The 22,795-nt window shown below is 47.0% G+C and overlaps 4 protein-coding genes across 8 annotated transcripts; 2 read left to right on the top strand and 2 right to left on the bottom strand.

Moving 5' to 3' along the window:
* Positions 1-2: 2 nt before the first annotated feature.
* Positions 3-4,154, top strand: LOC108153401 (filaggrin). Of its 2 annotated transcripts, XM_033387285.1 has the most exons (5): positions 3-186; positions 268-582; positions 707-763; positions 911-2,170; positions 2,228-4,154. In XM_033387285.1, exons 4-5 carry the CDS (start codon positions 1,101-1,103, stop codon positions 3,543-3,545), a joined length of 2,388 nt encoding a protein of 795 aa, XP_033243176.1. In that variant the 5' UTR covers positions 3-186; positions 268-582; positions 707-763; positions 911-1,100; the 3' UTR covers positions 3,546-4,154. The 2 variants fall into 2 exon arrangements, with proteins under 2 accessions (XP_033243176.1, XP_017138884.1); XM_017283395.2 differs by lacking the exon at positions 707-763.
* Positions 4,155-4,919: 765 nt separating this feature from the next.
* Positions 4,920-5,685, top strand: LOC108150968 (heavy metal-associated isoprenylated plant protein 33). Of its 2 annotated transcripts, none has more exons than XM_033386246.1 (4): positions 4,920-5,009; positions 5,092-5,304; positions 5,373-5,419; positions 5,501-5,685. In XM_033386246.1, exons 1-4 carry the CDS (start codon positions 4,947-4,949, stop codon positions 5,619-5,621), a joined length of 444 nt encoding a protein of 147 aa, XP_033242137.1. In that variant the 5' UTR covers positions 4,920-4,946; the 3' UTR covers positions 5,622-5,685. The 2 variants fall into 2 exon arrangements, with proteins under 2 accessions (XP_033242137.1, XP_017134792.1); XM_017279303.2 differs by having other exon boundaries at positions 5,077-5,304.
* Positions 5,686-7,405: 1,720 nt separating this feature from the next.
* Positions 7,406-8,443, bottom strand: LOC108150802. The gene is made up of 3 exons (XM_017279106.2): positions 8,294-8,443; positions 7,753-7,892; positions 7,406-7,688 (listed from the first exon to the last, which is right to left on the bottom strand). Exons 1-3 carry the CDS (start codon positions 8,361-8,363, stop codon positions 7,533-7,535), a joined length of 366 nt encoding a protein of 121 aa, XP_017134595.1. The 5' UTR covers positions 8,364-8,443; the 3' UTR covers positions 7,406-7,532.
* A 1,663-nt stretch (positions 8,444-10,106) lies between these two features.
* Positions 10,107-22,314, bottom strand: LOC108153348 (zinc finger protein 37). Of its 3 annotated transcripts, none has more exons than XM_017283306.2 (3): positions 22,041-22,314; positions 18,485-19,843; positions 10,107-16,095 (listed from the first exon to the last, which is right to left on the bottom strand). In XM_017283306.2, the coding sequence occupies exons 2-3, from the start codon at positions 19,005-19,007 to the stop codon at positions 14,717-14,719; spliced, it is 1,902 nt and encodes a 633-aa protein (XP_017138795.1). In that variant the 5' UTR covers positions 19,008-19,843; positions 22,041-22,314; the 3' UTR covers positions 10,107-14,716. The 3 variants fall into 3 exon arrangements, with proteins under 3 accessions (XP_017138795.1, XP_017138796.1, XP_017138800.2); XM_017283307.2 differs by lacking the exon at positions 22,041-22,314 and adding an exon at positions 20,314-20,968; XM_017283311.2 differs by lacking the exons at positions 18,485-19,843; positions 22,041-22,314 and adding an exon at positions 16,164-16,342.
* Between the last annotated feature and the right edge of the window lie 481 nt (positions 22,315-22,795).

Below are 22,795 nucleotides of genomic sequence, written 5' to 3'. Positions count from 1 at the left end.
GTGTTCGTGCTTAAGTTGAAAAAGTGTTGGCGAAAGCTCTCGGGGCTTTAAAAAGCACCAGGTAGCTTTGAATAAGCTTTTTAACGGCTGTTAAAGAACTGTCTCATGATATTTTCAACAGGTATGCTTTTACAGCGACTCGCCATACGATTATCGCAATGCAGATTTCTGAAAATTTAAGTAAAAGTAAGTATGTAAGTGTTTTTGCACTAAAATTCACATAGTCCTTAATGTAAAATCGTGTAGCCCTAACTTCTGAAATTCCAGAGTCCGTAGCGACGGCTATATCTCAGCTTTTGATACGCAGGACTCCTCGGAAACGCTTTCTTCTGCCTGTTAGATATGTACATCCAAAGGAACATAATGTCTCCATTTACCCCACGAATACCGCATAGAAAGAAGCTTATCACATGAACTAGCTTCAATCATAAGCTTCTGTTCTGTCGCTGGGGCGCATGATTGAGCTTTAGCTGCGGAAACGGAACGAATGGCAGTGGTACAACATCTGTTATTCAAAGAGGCACAATTTAGTAGACCTTGCAACCGTCGCGGCCGAGACTGAAGGAATTTTTGTATTGTCTGGTGAGTTTTTCGCGTTTTCTTTAAAGAATTCGAAGCTTAGCTTAATAGAGTGGTGATAAAGTGTGGGTTAAATGTGAGTTTTGTGAGATTGGTGGCACCTAAAACCCTTCGAATTGCTTTGCAGAAGGAAAAGTCTGCTAAGGATAAAACGGCATCTGGGGTATCTATAAATACCCCGAAGGTAAATAGACCAAGTCACGCCAGGTAGATAGTCAGCCAGCCCTTGTCTCCAAGTGCATGCCGAGTCCTCATTTTGGCTTGGTCTGGTTGTGTCTGAGAGCAGTGCAAGTCTAGGGCAGAGCTGAAAATTAATGTATTGTAATTTCAGTATACGCATCACGCCTACAACTGCGCATGCCCCAGCCCCCGTCGGAGTCTCAACCCAGTCGAGGCCGAGACGCAGCAAAAGCAAAAGCAGAAGCTGAAGAAGAGACAGCAGCAGGTGACAGCAACAGTGACACCTTGTGAAACCTCAAGGCTGCCAGTGGAGGCCACTCGGATTGCTCCGTTTGCTGGGAATGGCCGCCGTGGTTCATGGCTGCAGCAGTCCGCGACAGCGCTCCTGCAATGGCAGTAGCTCGCCGGGCGCCCATCACGGGTCCACGCCCTCGTCGGGGCCTGCTATGTACACCACCATGCCTAAGTATTCGCGGACGGCCAGCCAGACGCTTTACGCGACCAGCCAGCAGATATTTGGCAGCGGCATGGGTGTAAGCATGCCCAGCGACGGTGCATATGGCAACGGGCCGATCTACATGTCATCCGGTCAGCGTCCGCTGTCAGCATCTGCACTGCCGGAGACGGCAGCGGCGAGTCGGAGCTATTGGGGCCATCATGCCGCCTTCTACCACGGCGGCAGGCACTACAGCAAGCGCAAGTCTGCGGTGGAACTGTTGGCCGAGTCCAAACCGTTCTACATCAAGTCGGATGCGGTTTTCGAGCGGCTGCAGCAGTCGGGCTATCGAAACGGTGGCAACAATGGAGCCGGCTCTAAGCGGGGTCGACGCCCGGAGGAGGCACACGGTGGCCATGGCGGTCACGGCCATGGCGGCAGCGGTCACTACAATTCCCAGGGTTACGATGATCTGGAGGATCGCCGCTACATGAGCTTGTCCCGACAGCAGCAGCATCAGCAGCAGCAGCTCCAGCAGGCCCAGCAGTACATGCACAACCATCATCCGCATCAGCACCACCAGCATCGGCACGGACACGGTCATGGCCAAGCCCAAGGTCGTGCTGGGGGCGCCGCTGTCAACAACAATCTGCTGCAGCAGAAGTTGCGCATGTTGCTCGGCTCGGAGGCCGTCAAGGAGAGGAATGGCGGTACCTTGCGGCGCCACGAACTGAACGACGGCAGTTCCGAACTGCTGCCTACAGACTATGGGGAGGACGAGGGAGGAGCAGGCCCAGGTGGAGCCCTGAGGATCCCCCCACCCCTCTACATGCCATCGCATGGTTATGGAAGGGACTCCTCCGCCTACAACAGCGGCGGCGAGGAGCCGCTCGTGCTAACCGAGAACTACAGACCAATCAGTCCGCCGGCCGAGTATGCCGCCAAGTCGGGACACGCCAACAATGATCGCTACAGGTGAGTCGTCAGCCATCATATATATTGAATTGGGATTGAGATCTGCTCTCTTCTCAGGTACAACTACCAGCGTTCCTACTCGCACTCGCACGAAGTGCCCCATGCGCCGGAGGAGCGGACTCCATACGCTGGCGGGGACTTCAACATCAACAGCCACAAGTCACTGCCGGATCTGCACACCCAGATCAGTCGGCACTCGCCGCACAGCGAGATCCTGAGCTGCTGCAGCCGCGGCAACCGCTCCATCAAGTCTGCCGGCGAGTCCTCCATTAATCGCGATTCAGGAGGCAGTTCCGGCCACTACACGCACCGCAGCGAGCCATGCTACAAGCGCGAGCGGCAGCGGGAGCCCAATGTGGGCACAGCGAGTGGCACCATTAAGAACTGCTGCACCCTGGTGGCGGCCACGAGACGGGATAGCGGCTCCTCGACCCAGCACAGTGCAAACTCCTACTGCGGATATGTGACGCCGGGCGCGGACTATCCGTCGCTGAACGGGCGCAATACCGACTGCATCGACTGTCGTTGCAAGCAGGATACGGCTCCTTTGAGCGGCTATGACAATGCGGCGGCCTCTGACTATTTGCTCAACTTCACGCCTACGCCAGAGGTGCCGGAGGCCTTCCAGGATGACTACACGCCCACGCCACCGTCACCAAGGATGAAGACGCAGACGCCACGCTACTCGAGCTCCTCCAGCCAGCAGCTGCACACTAGCTCGCAGGGCTACACGAGCATCAATCACTCGCAGAGCTCCTTGGTGCAGAGTCCCGGGTCGGCACCCTCCGTGGACGACATTAGTCCACCGCCCATACAGTTCAAGCGGCAGCGCTGCATCCGCTTCAAGAACCGCAACCGACTGCCGGTGCAGCCCCAGCCGCGTACATCGCCCATCAACAGCAGCGGCGTGGAGATGGGAGGTGGTGGAGGACCTAGTGTCGGTGTATTGGCTGCCTACAAGCAGCATCGGGGAAGCGTGGATCACGACAATGTGTTCTTCCCCAAAGGTTTCTCGGCAGATGCCAGCTATGCCAGCGCTCACAGCATGGAGATGGAGCGCGAGGCTCTGAATGCCAGCATCTCGGAACTGGAGAAGTTCTTCGATCGGCTCGGTCTCAATGACGAGGCCTTCCACGAGATCTATAGCCAGCCGCGCAGGCAGCACAATCCGGAGACCGACTCCGACGACTCCAGCACGGTGTTTTTCTCGGACGTGAGCACCGTGGACTCGATGCGACTGCCCGACAGCACAGAGACCCAGCCGCAGACCACACAGACCTATCGCCCCTCGGAACCGCCCTCGATCGTGGAGCGGAATGCGCGGATCATCAAATGGCTATGCAACTGCAAGAAGGTGGCCGCCCATTTGCACTGATAGAAGAGCACTTCCAAGATTGATTCTTAGCGAGTATTTTGTCTCTTGCAAGTACCCCGATACAACCGCATACAATATATACACAACTATATAGTAATATATACTAAAATAATGCATATATCAATATGTGTATATGTATACACGGCTCAAAAGTCAAGTCAAGTTCAAGTTCAAGTGTAATAGCATGATTAGAATCACCTACCTGTACAACGGAAACGGAAATAGAAACGTAAACGGAATTCAGAGTTCAGAGTTCAGAATTAAGAGTTACGATTATGGATGTGCGTTTCTCCTCCTTTGCTGCATCAATTGCAGATCAATTACACCATTGATATTCATATTTAAATTTATATTGACATTGATATTGATATTGATACTGATAAAGATATTGATATTTATATTGACATTGTACTACTACTCGTAATCAAATAGCAACCGATCGTTCATATTACTCTTATACACAATGGTATTATTAGATGAATTATTGTACAATTAGTTATTGTAATGTGCATGTGTATACGTGCCATATATATTGTATAACTAGTTGCCAAACAAACCACAAAAAACCACACAGAACAATTGAAATTGAAATTGAAATGAACCTACCTATTTATGTAATTGTACATGGTTTGCATTACGAATAAATAAAATATTTATGATTATCAAATTAATTGAAATATATAGAAAATCAATTAAACTTGCCTGAGTCTTATTTTGTTGGGTTTTGATTTTTGATTGGAATATTGTCTTAGCTGTAGCAATGGCTGCGTAAAGATGATCAAATTTGTCGTTTGGCGGCCATTAACAGTGCTTTCGGCGACCGTGGTTCTATTCAAATAATCGGGGACTTTAGTAAGGATGAAGTTGAGATTACTGGCGGTACTGTCATCCCCTTCAAGGATACTTGGACTATGACAAGATTTGAAATAATATCTACCACAGTGACACGGCCAATGCCGTGACTAGGAGCATTGGTCGCCAACGAGGACTTCATCAAGCCCAAGGATCTGGTGGAAGATCCTATGCCGCCGTCTTCGTATTTATCAGAACCAGACTGCTTTATGGCCAGTAGATTAAGTAGATTTAGCAAATGTTCTTCATTAATATCGTTCAGCCGAAGAGTATTCACCAAAAATAAATGTATTGTATACGAGTATTAACTAAAGCAAAAACCTTTTTTTTCTGTAGTCATTCTTGAGTCATTCAGATATAGGTCGTGAAACCACTGTTGTATTGATACTTCCAACAATGGTTCTCTGTCGCGAGTGTATCTGTCGCATGTGGGTCATCGAAACACCTGTGGGATGGGACTGTGGGATGTCGACTACTACTATATAATGGGCTGGCTGGCATGTCATCGATATCAGTGGATAGTTGCTATTCGTTCCTGTATAAGCTGATATGAGGAAATTCCTGCTTTCCTTGGCTGTCCTGGGCTTCATCGCCCTGGCATCGGCTCACACGGTAAGTGAAATATGTCGAACAACAGATCGCAGCGTTATCTTCGAACCAGTAATATCTGAATAATTAGAATCCCTGGGAGCAGCCTCCGGCTCCAGTCCAAAAGGTACCAGTTCCTGTACCTGTACCTGTACCTGTACCTGTGCCTGTGCCTGTACCAGTTCCTGTTCCCGTAAAGACTCCGGAACATGGTAGTGGAGGTGGCGGTGGCGGTGGCGGAGGTGGTGTCGGAGGCGGTGGTGATGGTGGTGGTGGCGGCGGAGGCACTTGCCCCAAACCATCTCCTGAAACTCTACGGGTAAGTGCAGATTAACCCAATCCATTGGTGAATCGAGCTTAAATCGAGTTTGCTGTGGGCATTTCCAGTGCCTCCGAGAGTGGGCCTGTCAGTACGTCATTCGGCTGGATCTGCGGTAAGTGGTAACATCCGTTCTGCCGCCAGTCCCTGGCTAGTGGCATTCGCTCATGTACTATACGTTGCAATGCTTTGACAGCTGCCTCCTCAACTTGAATGGAAACCCCTTGCTGGGCAATCTCATTTCCCTGCCCGGACTCACCGGCGGCGGCACCGGAGGCGGCACCGGTGGCGGCATATTGGGCAATTTGCTGGGTTGATACCACAAGCAGCTGGAAATGTGTGCACATTATACCCAATAAAGTGGAACCCAGCTCAGTCGGATGACCCCCGAGTATCATTGGGAGTTGTGGGTGTTTGGGGTATTGCGAGTGGGTTTGGGATTGGAATTGGGATTGGGATTGGAATTGGAGCTCCTGTTAATGGCCAGCCAATAATCCTTAGTATTGGCATTGGTGTAAAAATGGCGATAATCGTTCACATAATCGTTAACTCGATTATTGTTTAAGCGCTCGTTTGAGCAGCATCGCAATTAAGCGAGCAATTTTCAAATTAGCCAGGATGGGGATGGAACGGTCCCCTGTCCTGTCCTGTCCTCTTTCTGTCTATTTTCTGCAATTGAACTCTTGGCCTTTAACCGAAGGCGAGGCAGCCGAGACCACCGACTCTAGTGGCCTTTAAAGTATTGGCAGCGAGCGAGCAGCTTGTAGGTGGAGCTTGCTGGCGTTCGAATAAAGTCGCAAATCATTGAAGCATATGCAATTATTCATTTTGAGGTTGAATGCGCTCGAACGCACACAATGATACAAGCACACGGACCTGGCATCCTTCTGTCCTTCTGTCCGTCCTTTAACCGTCTTTCTCTTTATGTCGGTGTACGTGTACGTGTACGTCTGCGTATATGTGTGTCCGTATCCTTACTTGTGCGTGTGTCTGTATGTGTGTGTCTGTGTGGGAGTGCAGCAAGCGCAAAGGAAAATTTAAATTCAGCAGCAGTTCCTTAAACGAGGATGCCCCATAAAACTCGCTTTTACTACGCATAGTTTCCATCGCTTTTTTTCTGCTGCTCTTCTTTTTCCATTTCGCTTCCATTTTGCTTTTAATGCCCCCTTGATTGCAGCCCTCGTTGGGGTCTCTTTTGCGCTGATTTCGTCTGAAGATAGTCCGCTCCGGAGTGCTCCGGACTGCTCCAGACTGCTCCGGACTGCTCAGGACTGCTGGGGCAGCTTCATCTTGGTTAATCCATCACTTGCATCCACAGCTCAATAGTCTGGGTGCTCCCATTTCCGTTGCCCTTTTATAATTAACTTTATGTGTATGTATTTAGTTTTATTGCTCGTTAGACAGCCTCCGCGCCGACACAGAGACAATGAAACAACAATTTGTGATCGCCCCCAATCACCCAGTCCGCCTCGTAACCAGCCCCAAGCACCAAACCAACCCATCTGCCCCCCCATCCCCCCATCCTCCAGCTACCACATCTGCGGGGACACGGAGACAGAGACGGAGACCGCAACGTGTGTAGGCCATTTTGGAGTTTTACTTTGCCATCGTCATTGCCACACAGCCGTTGCCATTATATTAATTACAAACGTTTGCGCCACAGCTCCCAGCATCTAGCATCCAGCATCCAGCATCCACTTCCTGTCCGCTCCTGTCCGCTCCTGTCCATTGGGCCCCCGTCTGACCCTGTCCGCTCCCTAATGGGCCCAACAAGTAAATCACACACAAAGCTCTAAGGCGATTTCGGCGACGGAATTGGAGACGGAGGCGAAGGGACCGAAATAATTTCCATTGAATGTGTGAAACTTGTGCAGCTCTTAACGAGCTTGGGACTCGACTCGACTTCGAGTCGGAAATTCATTTAAACACGGCACCCACACTGGGTGGGAATAGTGCTGAAAACCTCGGCACAAACTCTGCCAGATGCTCAGATGCAGATTCTCTATATAGTAAACATATCAACAGACTTACTTCGATTCTGGATCCATCTAGGATTGAAAGATGTTCTCTCATTATGTGTCCACTTTTAGCACAGTATTTGTTCAGCTTTCTTGGCACTGCTTTCGGCACTAGGCCTAGAACTTTGCCTTGTCTATGGGGTTTTATTTGATGGAATTAACTTGTAAACTAAAGAAGTTAAGCAACAATTTTGTATTTATTCAATTGCATTACTCCATTGCCGGTTCCGTTGCTTTGATGGTCTTAAAGCTGGCTATATCCGACTCTGTGGAGCTCTTTTCATTGGAAGGCGCAAGTGTTGTGGATGGGGCGTCACCGCTTGCTGGGCGTGAAGTTTCCGCTTCGGGGATCTCGGTGACCAGGCTCTGAGTGGAGGGTTTTAGGCCGTCATTGAGTAAATCATGATAAAGAGGTGTGGTTGTATCTTACCTCGGCCACGAGTGCCTTGGACTGACCCTCCTTAAAGGCCTCGGCCAGACCGGGATGGATTTCGCTCAAAGGTTCATTACCGTGGCGAATGTAGACGGGCACATGACCTTTGCGGGGCTCCAGCTCCTGATAGGGCGCCGCTAAGAAAAATTTAATTACAATTAAATTACACATTAAATTATTTCGCTTTTGCCTGTCGCTGTTGCTGGTCTTTTTATCAGTTTGCTAATCTCTTGCCTTGGCTATGACATACACCCGGAAGCCTTGAATCACGGCAAAGCGTAATTATGACTAACGAGCCGAGAGCTCTGTGGGGTCTCAGCAAACTTAGGAGTGTTACCCGATCCCTGCGCAAACTACGCCCCTGAGCCACAGCCGATTCTTACGCTTTCTGGGGGGGACGGTAAGTCATCGAAAACCTGTTTCGACTCGCCCCACAAACAATAGAAATGTGATTCTCAAAACAGATGTCCCATAAATCTGTTTAATCACATTTAGTGCTAATATATTGTCCAAATGCATTGAGCTTACGTTTACTTACCCTGAATGAAACTGCAGAGGGCCAGCAGTAGCAGTGCGACAGCTGCAGCGATATGGGTGTTCTTGGCCATGGCTAGCTTTTGTTGACTCTTTGCGGCTGTGTATTTGGCATGCGATCAACGTGACTCCAGACTCTCGACTCAAGATAGATCGGTCAGCAGCTGGGCTTAAATCCGACTCGACTCCAGCCGCAATCAACTTTTGCTTGGCAAATTACTCATGGGTAGCATCAGCAGAGGCAGCTAAAGCTTCAGGGGCAGCATCAGAATCGTGGGAACAGAGTGAGCAGAGTGAGAGTGAGAGGCAGCGTGAGAGGCAGAGGCAGAGGCAGAGGCAGAGTCAGAGTAAGAGCCAGAATGATGATGGCTCCGATGATGGCTGGTAATGAAGCTGTCGGCGGTGGCGGCGAACTTTTCAAGCTGTGGCGGGGCATAAAAAGCTTTTGGAGCAGCGGCAATTGCCAGGTTCCGTGGGGTGAGCGGGGACGGGGGCGTGGGCGTGGGCGTGGGTTCTAACCTAACATTTAGTGGCCTGCGGCGTTCCACCACCCTTGCAACTTCTGCCACTTCCTTTGCTGCTGCTCTCCAAATTCAAACATGCTTTTTTTCTTGTTTCAAATTAATTGGGTCGTTAGAGAAGCCATTTGCGACGGCTCGTCTTTTTTTCACTCCCCTCCCCACTCACGCATCTCTCTCTCGCTCGCTGGAATTGTTTGCCCACTTTCGTTTTTGTTGAGTATTCAAATCGAGAAATTGCTGACATCTGTAGATGAATGCCGCGGGTGGGTGCACCGTCAGAATGCGGCATATAACGAGGAAGTACGAGCACGAGTGTACCAGTACATCTATCTGACTACGATTACTTGCTACTATTGAATGCAAGTGGCGGGGAGCCTTGGCAGGGAAACGGAAATGGGTTTGGGAATGGGTATGGGTATTGGTATGGGTACGAGTAGAGCAGGCCTGAACTTGTTTGCCTGCTTCGATTGTTCCGTTTGGAGCGCGTCCTTGATACAGTTCCATTTTGATTTTGGGATTTTGTGCGAATGCGAGGGCGAGGGCGAGGGCGAGTGCGAGCACATGTAAGGGCAGGGCCCTACAACAGCGAATCAAATTGTTGAGCAAATATTCAACAGAGTAAATATGTTTATGCCGAATCAAGCAATTTCATTTAAACACACTCCACATGCCCAGGCACTTGTCTGTATTCACAGAGCACTAGCACGACTCTATCTGTATGTACTTGGCCCCCATACAAATTTCGATAATGTATTGTATGTATTGTAGGTGCCCCAACTGCTGACGGCGGATTGTTGACTAAGCTTCATATTTGCCTGTGCCTGTGCCAGTGTGTGTGCCTGTGTGTCTGTGTGCCCCGTTCTGCCTGAGCCCCAATCGAATTAAAGCAGCGATGCATAGTTTATTAGTTGTGGAGGAACTTGCCCCCAAAACAACGAGTGGCCGCCACTCGTCCGAGGGCGGAAAGTGTAAAACATTTGTCGATGGCAGCATTTAAGTGCACTTTTACCGACCAATTTTAGGCAACTATCGCGTTTAATCCCAATTGAGTTGATTGAATCCATCAGGAATGGTCAATCGTAGAGCAGAGTGGACTCTGCCCAGAAAATAGTGGGATCCCGTTCCATCTGAATTGGCCAATAGTACAAATTAGACCAGGAAAGCTGGTTAGGATTCAGTGCAGGCCTGAATATACATACATGTACGTACACATAATGAAAATCCACTAAAAATACTTACTTTATTTCGTGTTTCATATTCCAAAAAGAGGGAAGGAAAAAAAACATCTTGCAATCGCTCTGTTTTCTCTGTCGTTTATTTAATATTTATATGTATATTATGTATGTTTATTTCCGAGGCTCTAAAAATAGTTACATGGCTGCACTAGTGTGTGGGTGTAGCTTTTATAACTATGTATCTAATTTATATACCATCTTCAATAGTATATCCGTGTCGTGTCATACATTTCTTGTTTGTTTGGTTTGAATCTTTTGGGGACTCTGGGTGTGGTTTTTTTTTACTCGTGTGGCGTTTATTCTTTGTCATATGCGTACTCCCGTATATCTTTCCATAGTGGAATCCGTGATTCTTTCGCTTCGCTTCGCTTCGCTTCGCTTCGTTTCTTTTTGTTTCGTATCGTATCGATTCGCTTTGTTATTCTTGTGTATATTAATTTAAGAGTGGATAAGCTTTCTTTGGGATATAATAGGTTATATACGCTACATATTAGCCATAAAATCGTATGGTTATGCATGTCGGTTAGTGTTTTGTTTAAACTGTGTTCAGAGAGTCAGTGTCAGTGTCTAGGGGGTGGGTGTAGGTGTCAGTGTGGGTGTGGGTGTGGGTGTGGGTGTAACTGTTTAGGTATAGGTTTAGGCATAGGTATAGGTTTTACAAGTAAGTATAGCGAGCATTGTTGGCTAGTCCCGGTTCATCTAGGTAAAGTCGATTATTTAACTCCTACGAAAGCTGAAACTATTTAATGCTTGCTGGCTGCTGGCTGCTTTCCCTAACTAAAAGTAGAACAAGAACAAATGCTAAGTATCAAAAGGAAAAACTGTGGATGCGTGCAACGCGTTAAAGTCGCTGCCCCATGGGTTGTGTGTTCTCGTGTGTGTGTGTGTGTGTGTGTGTTGGTATCTGGCATGCATTCTATATATGTATGTATTACTATATACGAGTATTCCTGTACGACAGGGCGATCGATATGCTCGCTCCTGCCAAGTGGTCATTGGGTACAATATCATTGAATTGATCTCGAGTTACTGATACTTGAGGGATTCCTATGGGGATTCGATTCGGTTTATGTTAAGTTTATGGTTCGCTGTAAGCATATACAATATATATATATACTATAAATAAGTTAAGTACTATATATACGTTTCGTGTATACAATATATGTGTATGTATGGTATGTATGTATGTATGTATATATATTTTAATGAAGTATACAATATATTGCAATTTTAAATGTATATATAACTGTTCAAGTCTTTTTGCATCTCTAATATATGAATATATAAATTAATATCTTTACGTTATTCTTTCGCTTCACTTTTCTTCTTTTTCACTTCACTTCTCGTCTCTCAGTGTTGTCTGTCATTTTATAAAATATCTCTCCCCTACCATCTTCCTGTGGTTCGATTAGCTTCCCTTTATTGTATAATAATCCGAATTGAATTGGTGTCTTTGATCTTGAAATTATTCACTTGTGTGAGTGTGTGTGTGTGTGTGTGTGAGTGTGGTTGTGTGTGTCAGTGTTTTGTGTGCTTTTGGGGGTATCTAAATGAATATTGCAGGAGTGTCAGGGGTATGTGGGGGCATCTAGGGTTTTAGGGGTTCAACTTGCCGCATTTACAAACAAAAAAAAAAAAAAAAAACAAAGTTTCGGTGTAAAAATACTTTTGTTTCTCCTCGTCATCGTACACATTTTTTTGTTGTTTTTTGTGAGTTTTTCTCATTTGTTTGTTTCTCGTTTTGTGGTGTATAATGTGTATAAATAAATCTTACTCATAAATAAATCAATTAAACGCTTGCCTCAATATATAATCTATATATACTCGTAATTATTTCATATATATATTTTGAATGTAAAATTGCAAATCACATAATTGTTACCACTACTGTTCAATGGAATTTCTTATACTTTTTTTGGTTTTTTATTTTGGTTTTTGTTGTTTTGGTTTGCTTATGTGTATATAGGCATTTAATGCTATTTAAAACGCTATCAATAATCATCAATAAAGCCATGCATAAACACGATCTCTAACTATGGCCCTATAAACAATGCACATAGCACTCTCTGGTCTAAATCTAATGCTCCTCCGATTTTACGCGGCTGTGTAGACTGCGACATACGACATGCGACATGCTACTTTCGACATGCACGTATGTAGATACGATGTAATAATCATTTTCCTTCAAGTTTCTTTTTTTTTTCTTCTATTTATAAACTGGAGGTGTCCTGTCAGTGTGTGTGTGTTTGTGTGTGTGTGTGTGTGTGTGTATGTGTACTCAGAGTTTGTGTGAGTGTGTGCCTGTCCATGTATCTCTGAAGTTGTTTTATTTGTGTGGGCTTGGATTTATAATTAATGTTTTCTTGCTCGTTGTATAATTAAGTTCGAATGGTTTTCAATATTTTGTTGCTATTCTGCCTTTACTATTATTAATTTTCGATATAAAACTGCCTCTTTTTTAAATATATTTTTTTTATATATATGTATGTATATATATGTGTATATATATGCTTTAAAAAATAACTTCTATCGCGTCCGCTTCATTCTTCGTTTCTTAAATTAAGAAATAATTTTAATTGACAATTTAATGAAATTGTTTACATGGGCTTTTTGTTTTTGGTTTTGGTTTCGGTCTGTTGCCCATTTTCCTTTTTTGGTTTCAGAATAAAATCTACGCGTAAAATAAATACATGTTTTTGTGTATATATCAATACTTCTCGATTTTGTTATAGAATTACAAATTTGTTTTTTTTTTCTTGTTTTTTGGTTTCCTTATGTTTTACTCATTAAAAACTATGTCACTTAACTTTGGAATTGCTTTTAGTTATCATTTGTTTTACAAGTGCGTCTTCTACTTCTATCATCATCATAATCATCGCTATCTCGACCTGGCCTTGACTGCCCAAAACTTGTGAGGGCTATCTCGCTATCCCCATGGATATCCCTTGCGATTGGGGGAGGATTGTTCTTGTCTATAAGAAACCTTTGGCTGGGCCAAAGTTGGGGTTGCCTTTGCGGGGGGACTGGGAAGGGGGGCGGGGACTGGGAGTTTTGTATAAAATTGTTAATATATTCTTGCATGTATATACACGAGTTGGTTCTAATTCTAGTAATAAAATAACTATTCCGTAAGTACTTTGTTGCTGCTGTGTATGAGAATGCCTTAATGGGGGTTGCTTCTTTCATAATCTTCTTTTCTTTGCTTTTCTTTTCTTTTTTTTTTTGCATTTTTGTATTTATGTATATTATATTTTGAATGTACTTGTTTTTAGTTATGTTTAAGTATTGTCCTTGTGATATGTTTCTAAATTGTTTTCTCATTAATTTTAATCATTTCTAAGTAATTGAAGTAGTTTTTGTTTATCGAGTTAGAGCATAATATGGAAGTAATACCCATCTTAAACTGGGTTAGAGTGTAAAGTTGCCTTAGCCGTTTTAAAATGGTTCTTCTTTGCCTTGTCTTAGCCTTCGTCCGCCTACATCTTGCTGAGAGTATATCCAATTTCCAATCGCTAATCTTGATCGTTGAGTACAATATTTAAAAAGAGCCTAAGAGCGAGAGAGATATAGGGAGTTACAGGAAGTGCTATAAGTTCACTAATTGATTAGTTTTCTAGACTTGAAGTGAGCCGTCCATCTGTTCATTTGTTCATCTGTCTATCTGTCTATCTGTCCATCTGTCCTCCTCGAATGGCGTGTGGGGGTGTGGTTGGAGAGAGAGTTCTCTTTGAATACAGACTAATACTCGTAATACTCGTACATCTAGTTATGTATGGATGCGGTAAGGGTGTGTATATAAACTCTAGATCCCTAAAACGATGCCTTAAAGTAGATATTACCAAAAACATGCAAATTGGTTCTGCTCGCTATGTATTATACTCGTAGTTCATATAGATCATATGTATGTATATGTATATATATATAATTTGCCCTTTCTCCTTTCCTCCCTTCCATTCTGTATATATGCTTATTTGATCTGTGTATATATAGAATTTCTACTTATGTTCCATAATATTCGTTGTGTCAGATTTTTACTATAAGTTACGTTTTGGATTTCTTTCTTAAACCTTTTGTTTTTTCCTTTTTGTTTCCGTTTGTTTGTTCTCTCATCTCTCATCTCTCATCCCTTGTCTCTCTTCCGTTTTGCTCTCTTTCGTCTTCTGTCGGTGTTGCTTTTGGTTTTGTTGGTTGTTTCAATTGCAACTCAGTAAAAGTTACAACTTGGAAAGACTCCTCCGTGTTCTCTTTCTCGCTCGTCCCGCTATACTAGTAGCCCGGAAAAGGTCAGATAATAAGTAAGTAGATATATATGTATATGTATATAACTGTTGAAAAAAATTCTATTGAGTTGAGATCTTTCTTCTTTCTTTCGTCCTTCGTCTTCCGTCTACCGTCCGAACTACTCTGCTAGTAAGCTGCTAGTTGACCGATTTGAATTATAACCTTCGATTACTTCTTCCTTTTTGGTTTTTATCGTTTTTAATTTGATAAGGGTGCTCGAATATTGCTTATAGGGTTCTGGTATAAAGTATCTAATATTAAGGTAAACGAGGAGTCCTGTGGCAGACTTCGGCGGCTGCCTAGGTCACCACAATATCCTGTGACTAGTCTCATCACTGTCTATCTCCATCTCCATCTACACTTCGATCTCATCGCCGCATTAAGATCCACCTAAGCCACCTCAATATCCTGACTAGTCTCATCACTGTCCATCTCATCGCCGTCGAACTCGTCCTGATCGTGCTCAAGCTTTCCCATCATCTCATCGTCGTCGTCCAAGTCGCAATCGTAGTCGTCGCCCTTGCCCTGCCCTATGGCTCCCGGATCCCTAAGGCAGGCCGACTCCAGGTGCTTGTTCAGATACGACTTGAGCGCGAACGTCTTGTTGCAGCGGTGGCACTTGAAGTTCTTGTCGCCAGAGTGCGTCTGCATGTGAGCGCGGAGGTTGGAGCGGTCCGCGAAGGCCTTGCCGCAATGGACACAGGCATAGGGCTTCTCGCCGGTGTGGGAGCGCAGATGGCCTTGGAGCAGCCAGGGGCGCGAGAAGAGCTTGCCGCAGATGTCGCAGCTGTGCGAGAGTTTGTGCGTTAGTAGGTGCATGGCCAGGGCCGGCATGGACACGTAGGCCTTGCCGCAGGTATTGCACTTCTTGGCCGATTGCGAGTCCAGGGAGCGGTGCGTCTGCTTGTGGCGCGACAGGTTGCTGGAGGTGGCGTACTGCTTGCCACACTCGGAGCACTTGTAGCATCCGCGCTTTCGCTTGGCGTAGTTCTCCCCATTGCCACTGGGTCCGGCTCCGGCTGCAGCTGCAGCACCGGCCATAGCCGCTGCACGTCCGTCTGCGACACCGCTTCCTGCGCCCCCTGAGGCGTTGCTGCTGGAGCTCTTTGGACGCTGGTGCAGCTGCTCCCGGTCCTTGCCAGCCGCTGCCTTGCTGGCCTTGGTGCGCCCGTCCATCATGTTTAGGCACATCTTCAGGGTCGAGGCCCGCTGCTGCTGCGGCGGCTGGTGCGGCTGCTTGCCCCAGTGCATCTGGCCGGATTCGGACGAGGAAGACATGTCAATGTCCACATCCGAGCTGTGATCGGAGTTGGGCGGCGTCAGTGGCGAGCAGTTGTTCGAGGCCTCGGGCGTGCCGTTCATCATGTCGTACGAACTGCTGCCGATGAACCGGATGTTCGACTGCGACTTGTTGGAAGCGTTCGAGATCTCCTGCATAATCGGCAAGTGCTCCGCCGACGACTTGAGGTGCTCCTGCTCCTGCTTCATAATAGTCACCACGCAGGGCGGTATGAGCGGCGGCAGGCTCTGGGACAGCGACAGCAGGTCGTGGGCGGCCTCCGTCTCTTCTGCGCTGCGTCCGCGGTAGATCGATGTGGCCGAAGCCGCTGCGGAGGCATTTGCGGCCACTTGTTGCTCGCGCTGGCGCTTCACGGACATCGGCTCCGGCTGACGGGCAGCCCCACAGGCACTGGCTGGCGGTGCATAGAAGATCACCTTTCCGTCCTCGGCCGGGGCCCGCCCGGCGGCCACTGGACGGCGCACCGACACTGTGGATTATGGAAAGTTTGTTATTGCAGCAGGCCGCACCGTAAATTTACGGAACATCGCAACCCACAATTCAAGGGATCACTTCGGGACTTCTTCGATGCCATAGATGCTCCAGAAAAGATATTTAAAGGAATTTGGGGCTGAGCAGCACGATGCACAAAACAGGTTATACGGAGAAAGGTTTTTTTCCGAGAAATGGCATGACATTTCATTGGCTGCTTCCGGCCTGACAGTTAACACTCAGTGTTGGGAAACGAATTTCTCAACACTAAAATGCACTTAATTGAGCCAAACAAAACAATTTTAAAGGTTCTAATTGCCAAGTTTTAAGGCGACATGGAATAAATGGAATACGAAGAAATGGCGAATCTCTCTCTGTCCCTCATCAGATTTATTCTGTGCGTGTGCGTGTGCGTGTCTTGTGTAAAACGTGAAGAAGAATTTAAAGAAGAATAGTAGTACCAAAGACTATACAATACCAAGATGTCGCATGAGGATCAAATGCTTTTTCAATTTTCGTTTGACGCTTCATGGTACGGGCGCGCGGGGCTAGTACTTCAATTCTCTTTTACGCTACCTTCGCCACCGAAGTGCTACTCGGCTTCGTCAATGCCTCGGTCAGCACGAGCACGGCCATAAACCGGCTTCGCCCGCAGCATATACGGTTTTTAGCTTCACACACAAGCGCACTAAAAGCATGTCTGTGTCTGCGTGCCGAAACCGTAGGGCAGCGTGGTCGCTGATGTCTTTGGCGCGGCACAGTGGGGACTCAGCCGAAATAGTCAAAAAATTGTATGAGTGCTTTAGATAAATTTAATGTACGCATCTAATAGAGAATTTTCCAATCGAATTTTCAAGATAGTTTTAGTTTAGGAGATATAAGCACTCAAAGTTTATAATTTTTTCAGTATGCAAATATTTATTGACTAACTAACTAATTTAGCAAGCTGAGACGGCCAAAGGTCCCACTGTGCCGCTCCAAAGACATCGGCGATCCGCGACCACCGCTTCGACGGTGCTGTTGCCGAACAGACGAAACCGATGTGCAGCGGGGTCGCGGTAGAGACGAAGTACAGGCGAAAAGGGAATTGAAGCCCCGCGCGCTCCCTCGTGCCTTTTGGGTCCTAATGTTAGGACCCGCCATAGAACAGCTTTTTGGTCGCTCATGCGACATCTTGGTATTGTATAGTCTTTGATATCATAGTGAATGAATTGGTAAAGCACATCGTATGTATGGCTTTGAGTATAAAGACAGAGACACCCTACGCTAATCAGCCATGCCATCCCCATATGTACATACATATGTATGTATGTATGTACATACATATGTGCGCACATAAATAACTGCACATTTTGGTATTTTATGAGCCCACTGACGCTGACGCAATATTTTCACATTACGCTGCGGATGCGGCAGCGGTTGACCTGTTACGTTTACAGTTTCTCAATCGATAAGACGACGACGCGACCTCTTCTAGCCGTCCCCCTTCTCCCAATTCCACTCCCTTCCCCCTCCCCAGCCGTTTGCTGTACTGGAAGTCAATGCCGACGCTTGTTCGCTTTCGTGTTTGCATTTGCTTCTTCTTTTTCTTCTGTTCTCCTCTTCTTCTTGGCTTTGCCTTTGTCAAGAGCAACAAGCAGCAGCGGCAGCAACTACACATCGACAAGTAGGCAAAGGAGAAGGCAGAAGGAAGAAGGGAGGGGAAAGAGAAGACGGCAAGAGAGGGGGAAAAAGCGAACGCAAACATGGAAAATGCCAACATACGCTAAAAAGATTAGCTAACGGCGACAATGTCAAACACGAGCGCATATCGAAGGGGGAGCTGGGGGTGAAGGGGAAAAGGGCATAGGGCACCAGCCACCAGCCACCAGGCACCAGGCACCGGGCACACTGAAGGACGAGGAGGAGCGACGGCCAGTGGCCAAAGTGGGGGGTCATAAAATGGTCGAAAGTGCTTCTTGGTTGGGGCCCAGTGTGAGCCAGAGCGAGAGAGGGAGTGAGGCAAAACCTGGCTACTAAAAAAAATACGAGTACACAAATTGTCGCAGCCACCTGTTCACATTGTTGTGACGCAACTTTCCAAGGGGGTGGTGGGGAAGGAAATAGAAAGGGCAGGCTGCCACCAGAAGAAAGGCACGCAGGCACCAGAATAAGGGGCAAAGGGATGGGAAGCCGCCACTAGGGGAAGTCCATAAATGGAACAATGAATGGCTTGGCGACCGCTAGACGGAGGAAGGAAAGGTAAAGTGGCAACGCTGGGGCAACCATTGGCAGGACTGTGGCGGGAGCTGGGGCAGAGGCAGGGCCAGGGGCATGGGACCGTGGCTGAAAGGACTAAAGGAACACGGAAACGGAAACCGAAAAGTGGTCAACTGTTGCACACATACCTGAGGCGGAGACTGTGGCTGCCGCTGCGGTTCCTGTGGTGCCACTAGCACCGCCCGATGATCCCCCTCCCAGGCGACGCTGCTTCTCCTGCTTGGAGGAGGTCATCTGCACAAGGGATTGGGCGGCGGACCATTCCAAGTGCTCGCACAGCTGCTCCTCGCCGGCGGGTCCCTCCTCCCGGTCAGCCTCGTCGTCCAGCTCGATTACCTCACGCTTCAGCAGGGATCTGGAGGAGCGTTTGGTCAGCGACTTGAGCGATGACTTGCTGCCGTTCCCATTTCCATTTCCACTGGCGTGTACATTCCCATTGGCATTGCGCAGCACCGAGGATGAGGACCTGTCCTCCAGCCTTAGTTTGCTGCCGTTCCTCGGCTTCGGTCGCCGCCAGCTCTGCAGCTCGCTGCTGCTGCTTCCGGATCCGGTCGAGGCAGGGGATGCCGCCGCGGCATACTTCCTGCTGGCACTCGCGTAGGCAATCGTTTGTATCTTGTTCCGATTGGGCAGTATAAAGTCCACAGACATGGTTCCTGCTCTGTTCTGCTCTTTCCTTGTGGGCCGAATCCGACTCTGACTCCGTCGCCGTCTCCGTCACCGTCTTCGTCTCCGTTGCCGTGTCCGCTCCCCGAGTCTGCCGGCAGTTGCCAGTTTGGCCGCCTGGCGGATCAAATCTTATAAATTGCCTGTTCAACAGACCCCGCGTTGTCCACACCCCACACTTTGGGGTCGGTCTGCTCTTATATTGTGTTTGGTTTGGTTCTGGCCTTCGATTCGGGTTTCGGAATCCTTTGTGGGGTTTGTGGGGCACCTCCTACGCCTGCTGCTCTTGAATCCCGTTTCTGTTTCTTATGTTTTAAATTTGTTTTGTATTTACTATGTAGATATAGCACAACCTTCTTTGACATCGACTCCAGCGTCGTCTGCAGTAAAATGCTTTAGCTTTGCTCCTTGTTCTCCTTGTTCTCCTCTTCCAACTCCTCCAACTAGTTTTACTTCAACTTTGACATTGACATGAGTTGCCTTGAGAGTATGGCTGCTCCAGCTTCAGTTCTGGCTCCGGTTCCAGGACCTGCTCCTGCTCCGGCTCCTGCTTCTGCTTCTGCTCTTGCTCCTGATGCCTCTGCTGGCTCTGCTTGCTCTTTGGTGTTTTTGGAAGCGTGCCCTTTAGCGTGCCGGCTGCGACTGGCGGGCATCCTCGACAGCCTCCTTTCCTCCTCTATACCCTTCTGCGCAACTTATATAACTTGTGTTGGCTTGGCTCTGAGCGCTCGCTGGCCTGGCCGAAACTCACTTTGCCACAATTGAAGGTATTTTGCGTTCGTTGTTGCGTTGCCGTTGCCGTTGCCGTTACAATCAAGGTTCTGCAAGGAGTAGACATGAAAGTAAATTATATTGGATTTACTCACTGGCAGGACTCTAGACAAAGACGCAGTACCATTTACATACAAATATAAGTACAAATATTCGTTGCAGATTCCCCAAAGGGACAAATAAGAAACGAAGAAACGCATGGAAATATTTTCATCTAATCTAATAAAGAAGAACATATCTTCATAAGATATTTATTTAATATATGTACACATACATACATACAAAAATATGTGTTTGAGCATCATGCAACATCTATAACGGCGGACAGATTTCTTAGACTAAAAAAAAACCCCTACAAGTAAATGGATAGAAGTTTTGACCATCTCAAAAATCTAGTCTACTGCAAAGGGAGCTCTTTATAAAAACAAAAGGGAATATGGATAAATTAAGGGGAAAGTAATCCATTTATTAAGTCCCATATGCATCTCCTGAAGAGGGAGCATGTGGGTTTTTATCTTACAGGTTTTATGTGGTAGAATAATCCATATATGCAAATTTTCCGATTATTTGTTGCTTTTGACTCTACTACTCTTTAAACCACCACACACTGGAATCCCACTTAAATTTAAGGTAAATACTCTGTAAACTATGCGGTGTACACTCCGCCGTACTTGCCACCAAACAAAAAGCTAAAAAAAGTGCACTCCTCGTAAAATTGCATAATTCAAATGCCGATTTGCGAGTGAAAATTGTAAACAAGTTCCTGCGGTGGTTGGCAGCCATAATATTTACATTATAAATGCAGAAACCGCCGTGCAATCAGCGTCAACCCAAACCGACGCACAAGACACCACACGGACGCGGCAGGGAGATACTGCAGGCGCTGTGGTGGTGTGCCACGAGGGGATGGGCCAGAGGGGTCGGCGATTTGCAACACTTGATTACACTTAATTGATAAATTGTTATACTTTTTGCACTAAATTGCATGGGTTATACATGGGTTGGCAGTACGTTTTCCACACAGAAAGGAGCGAGAGAAGAGATATGTAGGAAGGACTCCCTGTCACTTTTACATCCAATGGAAGGCGCACACTCACGCACGGGCACGGACACGGACACGAATACGAATACGAGTACGGGGATACGGACACGGACACGGACACGGACACGAAACTATCTATCCCTATCCCACTTTTAAAAATGGCGCATACACTCGTTGCCATTGTTTAGGAAATGCAGAGACGACAATTGCAATTCCGACTGGGACTCGGACTCGTATTCGGATTCGACTCGGATCCTGATTCCGATTCCAATTCCGACTCCGACTTCGACTCCGACTGGGAATCCCATTCATGGGCTGTGATGCTTGGCTTGTTCCGCACTTTCTCCTTCCGCTATATCGAACACACTTTTTTCGAGATCACTTTTCTGTCGCAGCTATCACATGTTGGAAAATTGTTATTTTCCACCGACTTGGATTGATTTTGTAGCGGGTTATTGAATATATGCCTTAATTTTTTCGCCTGTTCGTTGTTTGCTGCTCGCTTCAGCAACAACAACTTGTTTCACTCTGCACTTGTCGAATGTTTTGTGAATTGAAATCGACTGAGAGACGAGCGAGCGCAGCGAGAGAAGGAGAGATAGATAGGAATAGGTCGGCTCGGGAGAGAGCGCACTCGCTGGCACTCTCGCGGCGAGTGGCGAGTGGTGCGAGTACATGCAACAAATAGTCAACTGTTGGTTGCCTTAGCCTACCTCACTGTCGTCTCCACCAGCACACCCCTAGCCCGTACACTCTCTCACACTCGCACTCACACTCTCTGTCTCTGTCTCTTTCTCTTTCGCTCCCGCTCTGCCTCTCTCTTTTTAGCCATGCACATAAACAATGCGAGATTTTATTGCATACTTTGCAGCAACCGCTGCCACTGCAACGAGTGTCGTGTCGACATCGCAGTTTATATACACACACAAGCGCACGGGCACCGAAAAAAAAAAACCCAATCTCGAGGCACACACACACACAGAACAAACAGCACTTACACAGAAACATCACTTTGTTGCATACATCACAATCACATGCAACACGAAACATCTGAGGATTGCCAAATCAATTCATGCATAAATTAATGGTATCGGAATAAATACTACTTTTTGGCCCATACACATGCTTGGGTCTATGTGGGGATATATTTAATGGGGGAATCTAGTTATGTGTGGAATGGTGGTATACTATATGAACTCTCGTACTCGCTCTGATTTGTTGCCCTGCTATTTTCCTTGGCTTGTTTTCCTCAGCCCAGTTCCGTTTCACAGTTTTTCCTCGCTTTTCTCTTATAGATTTTTTGCACTTTGTCACGTAATTTGTTTTGCTCGGCCTGGACTTGGTTTCACGTTAAGTTTTATGTATTTTACAGTTTATATTATTATTATTATGAGTACTATTAAACTATGGACTTGTTTCCTCTTGCGCAGTGTGGCTGCCGCTGTGCGTCAGTTTTTGACGTACCACTCCCTTCTACTGTGCGCTTCGTATTCGCAGCTTTCGGTTGTTTCGCCGTTGCCGTTGCCGTTACCGTTGCCGCTCCCGTCACATCACTACTGCGTGTGTGTGTGTTTGTGTGTGTATCTGTGTGTGTGTAATTTACAGCGAGTGTGCGTGATTTCGGGTCAGCAGCAGTGGCAGTGGCAGTGGCAGCAACAGCAACAGCAGCAAATCCAACACCAACGCACCACCCTGTTGGTGGGACGGGGTTGTTTGTTGCTCGTAACTATGATCCCACCGAAGGGTTGACCGGGGGTGGGGGGTGTTCAGCTCTATAGTTCAGAGGAAGATAGGTCTTTACTTTCAGTTATTGATATGACTGCTCTGATTTATCAGATACCGATCGATAGGTAGTGTCATTTGATGGATGATTGCCCCACACATTGAGAAACAACAAGTAGCCAGCCAGCCCCCATTCGGGCGCCCACATTCAACAACCCTAAATCGGAGAGAGATAGGT

This window comes from Drosophila miranda, chromosome XR (genome assembly GCF_003369915.1).
Source record: "Drosophila miranda strain MSH22 chromosome XR, D.miranda_PacBio2.1, whole genome shotgun sequence".
NCBI lineage: Eukaryota > Metazoa > Arthropoda > Insecta > Diptera > Drosophilidae > Drosophila > Drosophila miranda.
This window is presented reverse-complemented; position numbering and strand designations above follow the sequence as displayed.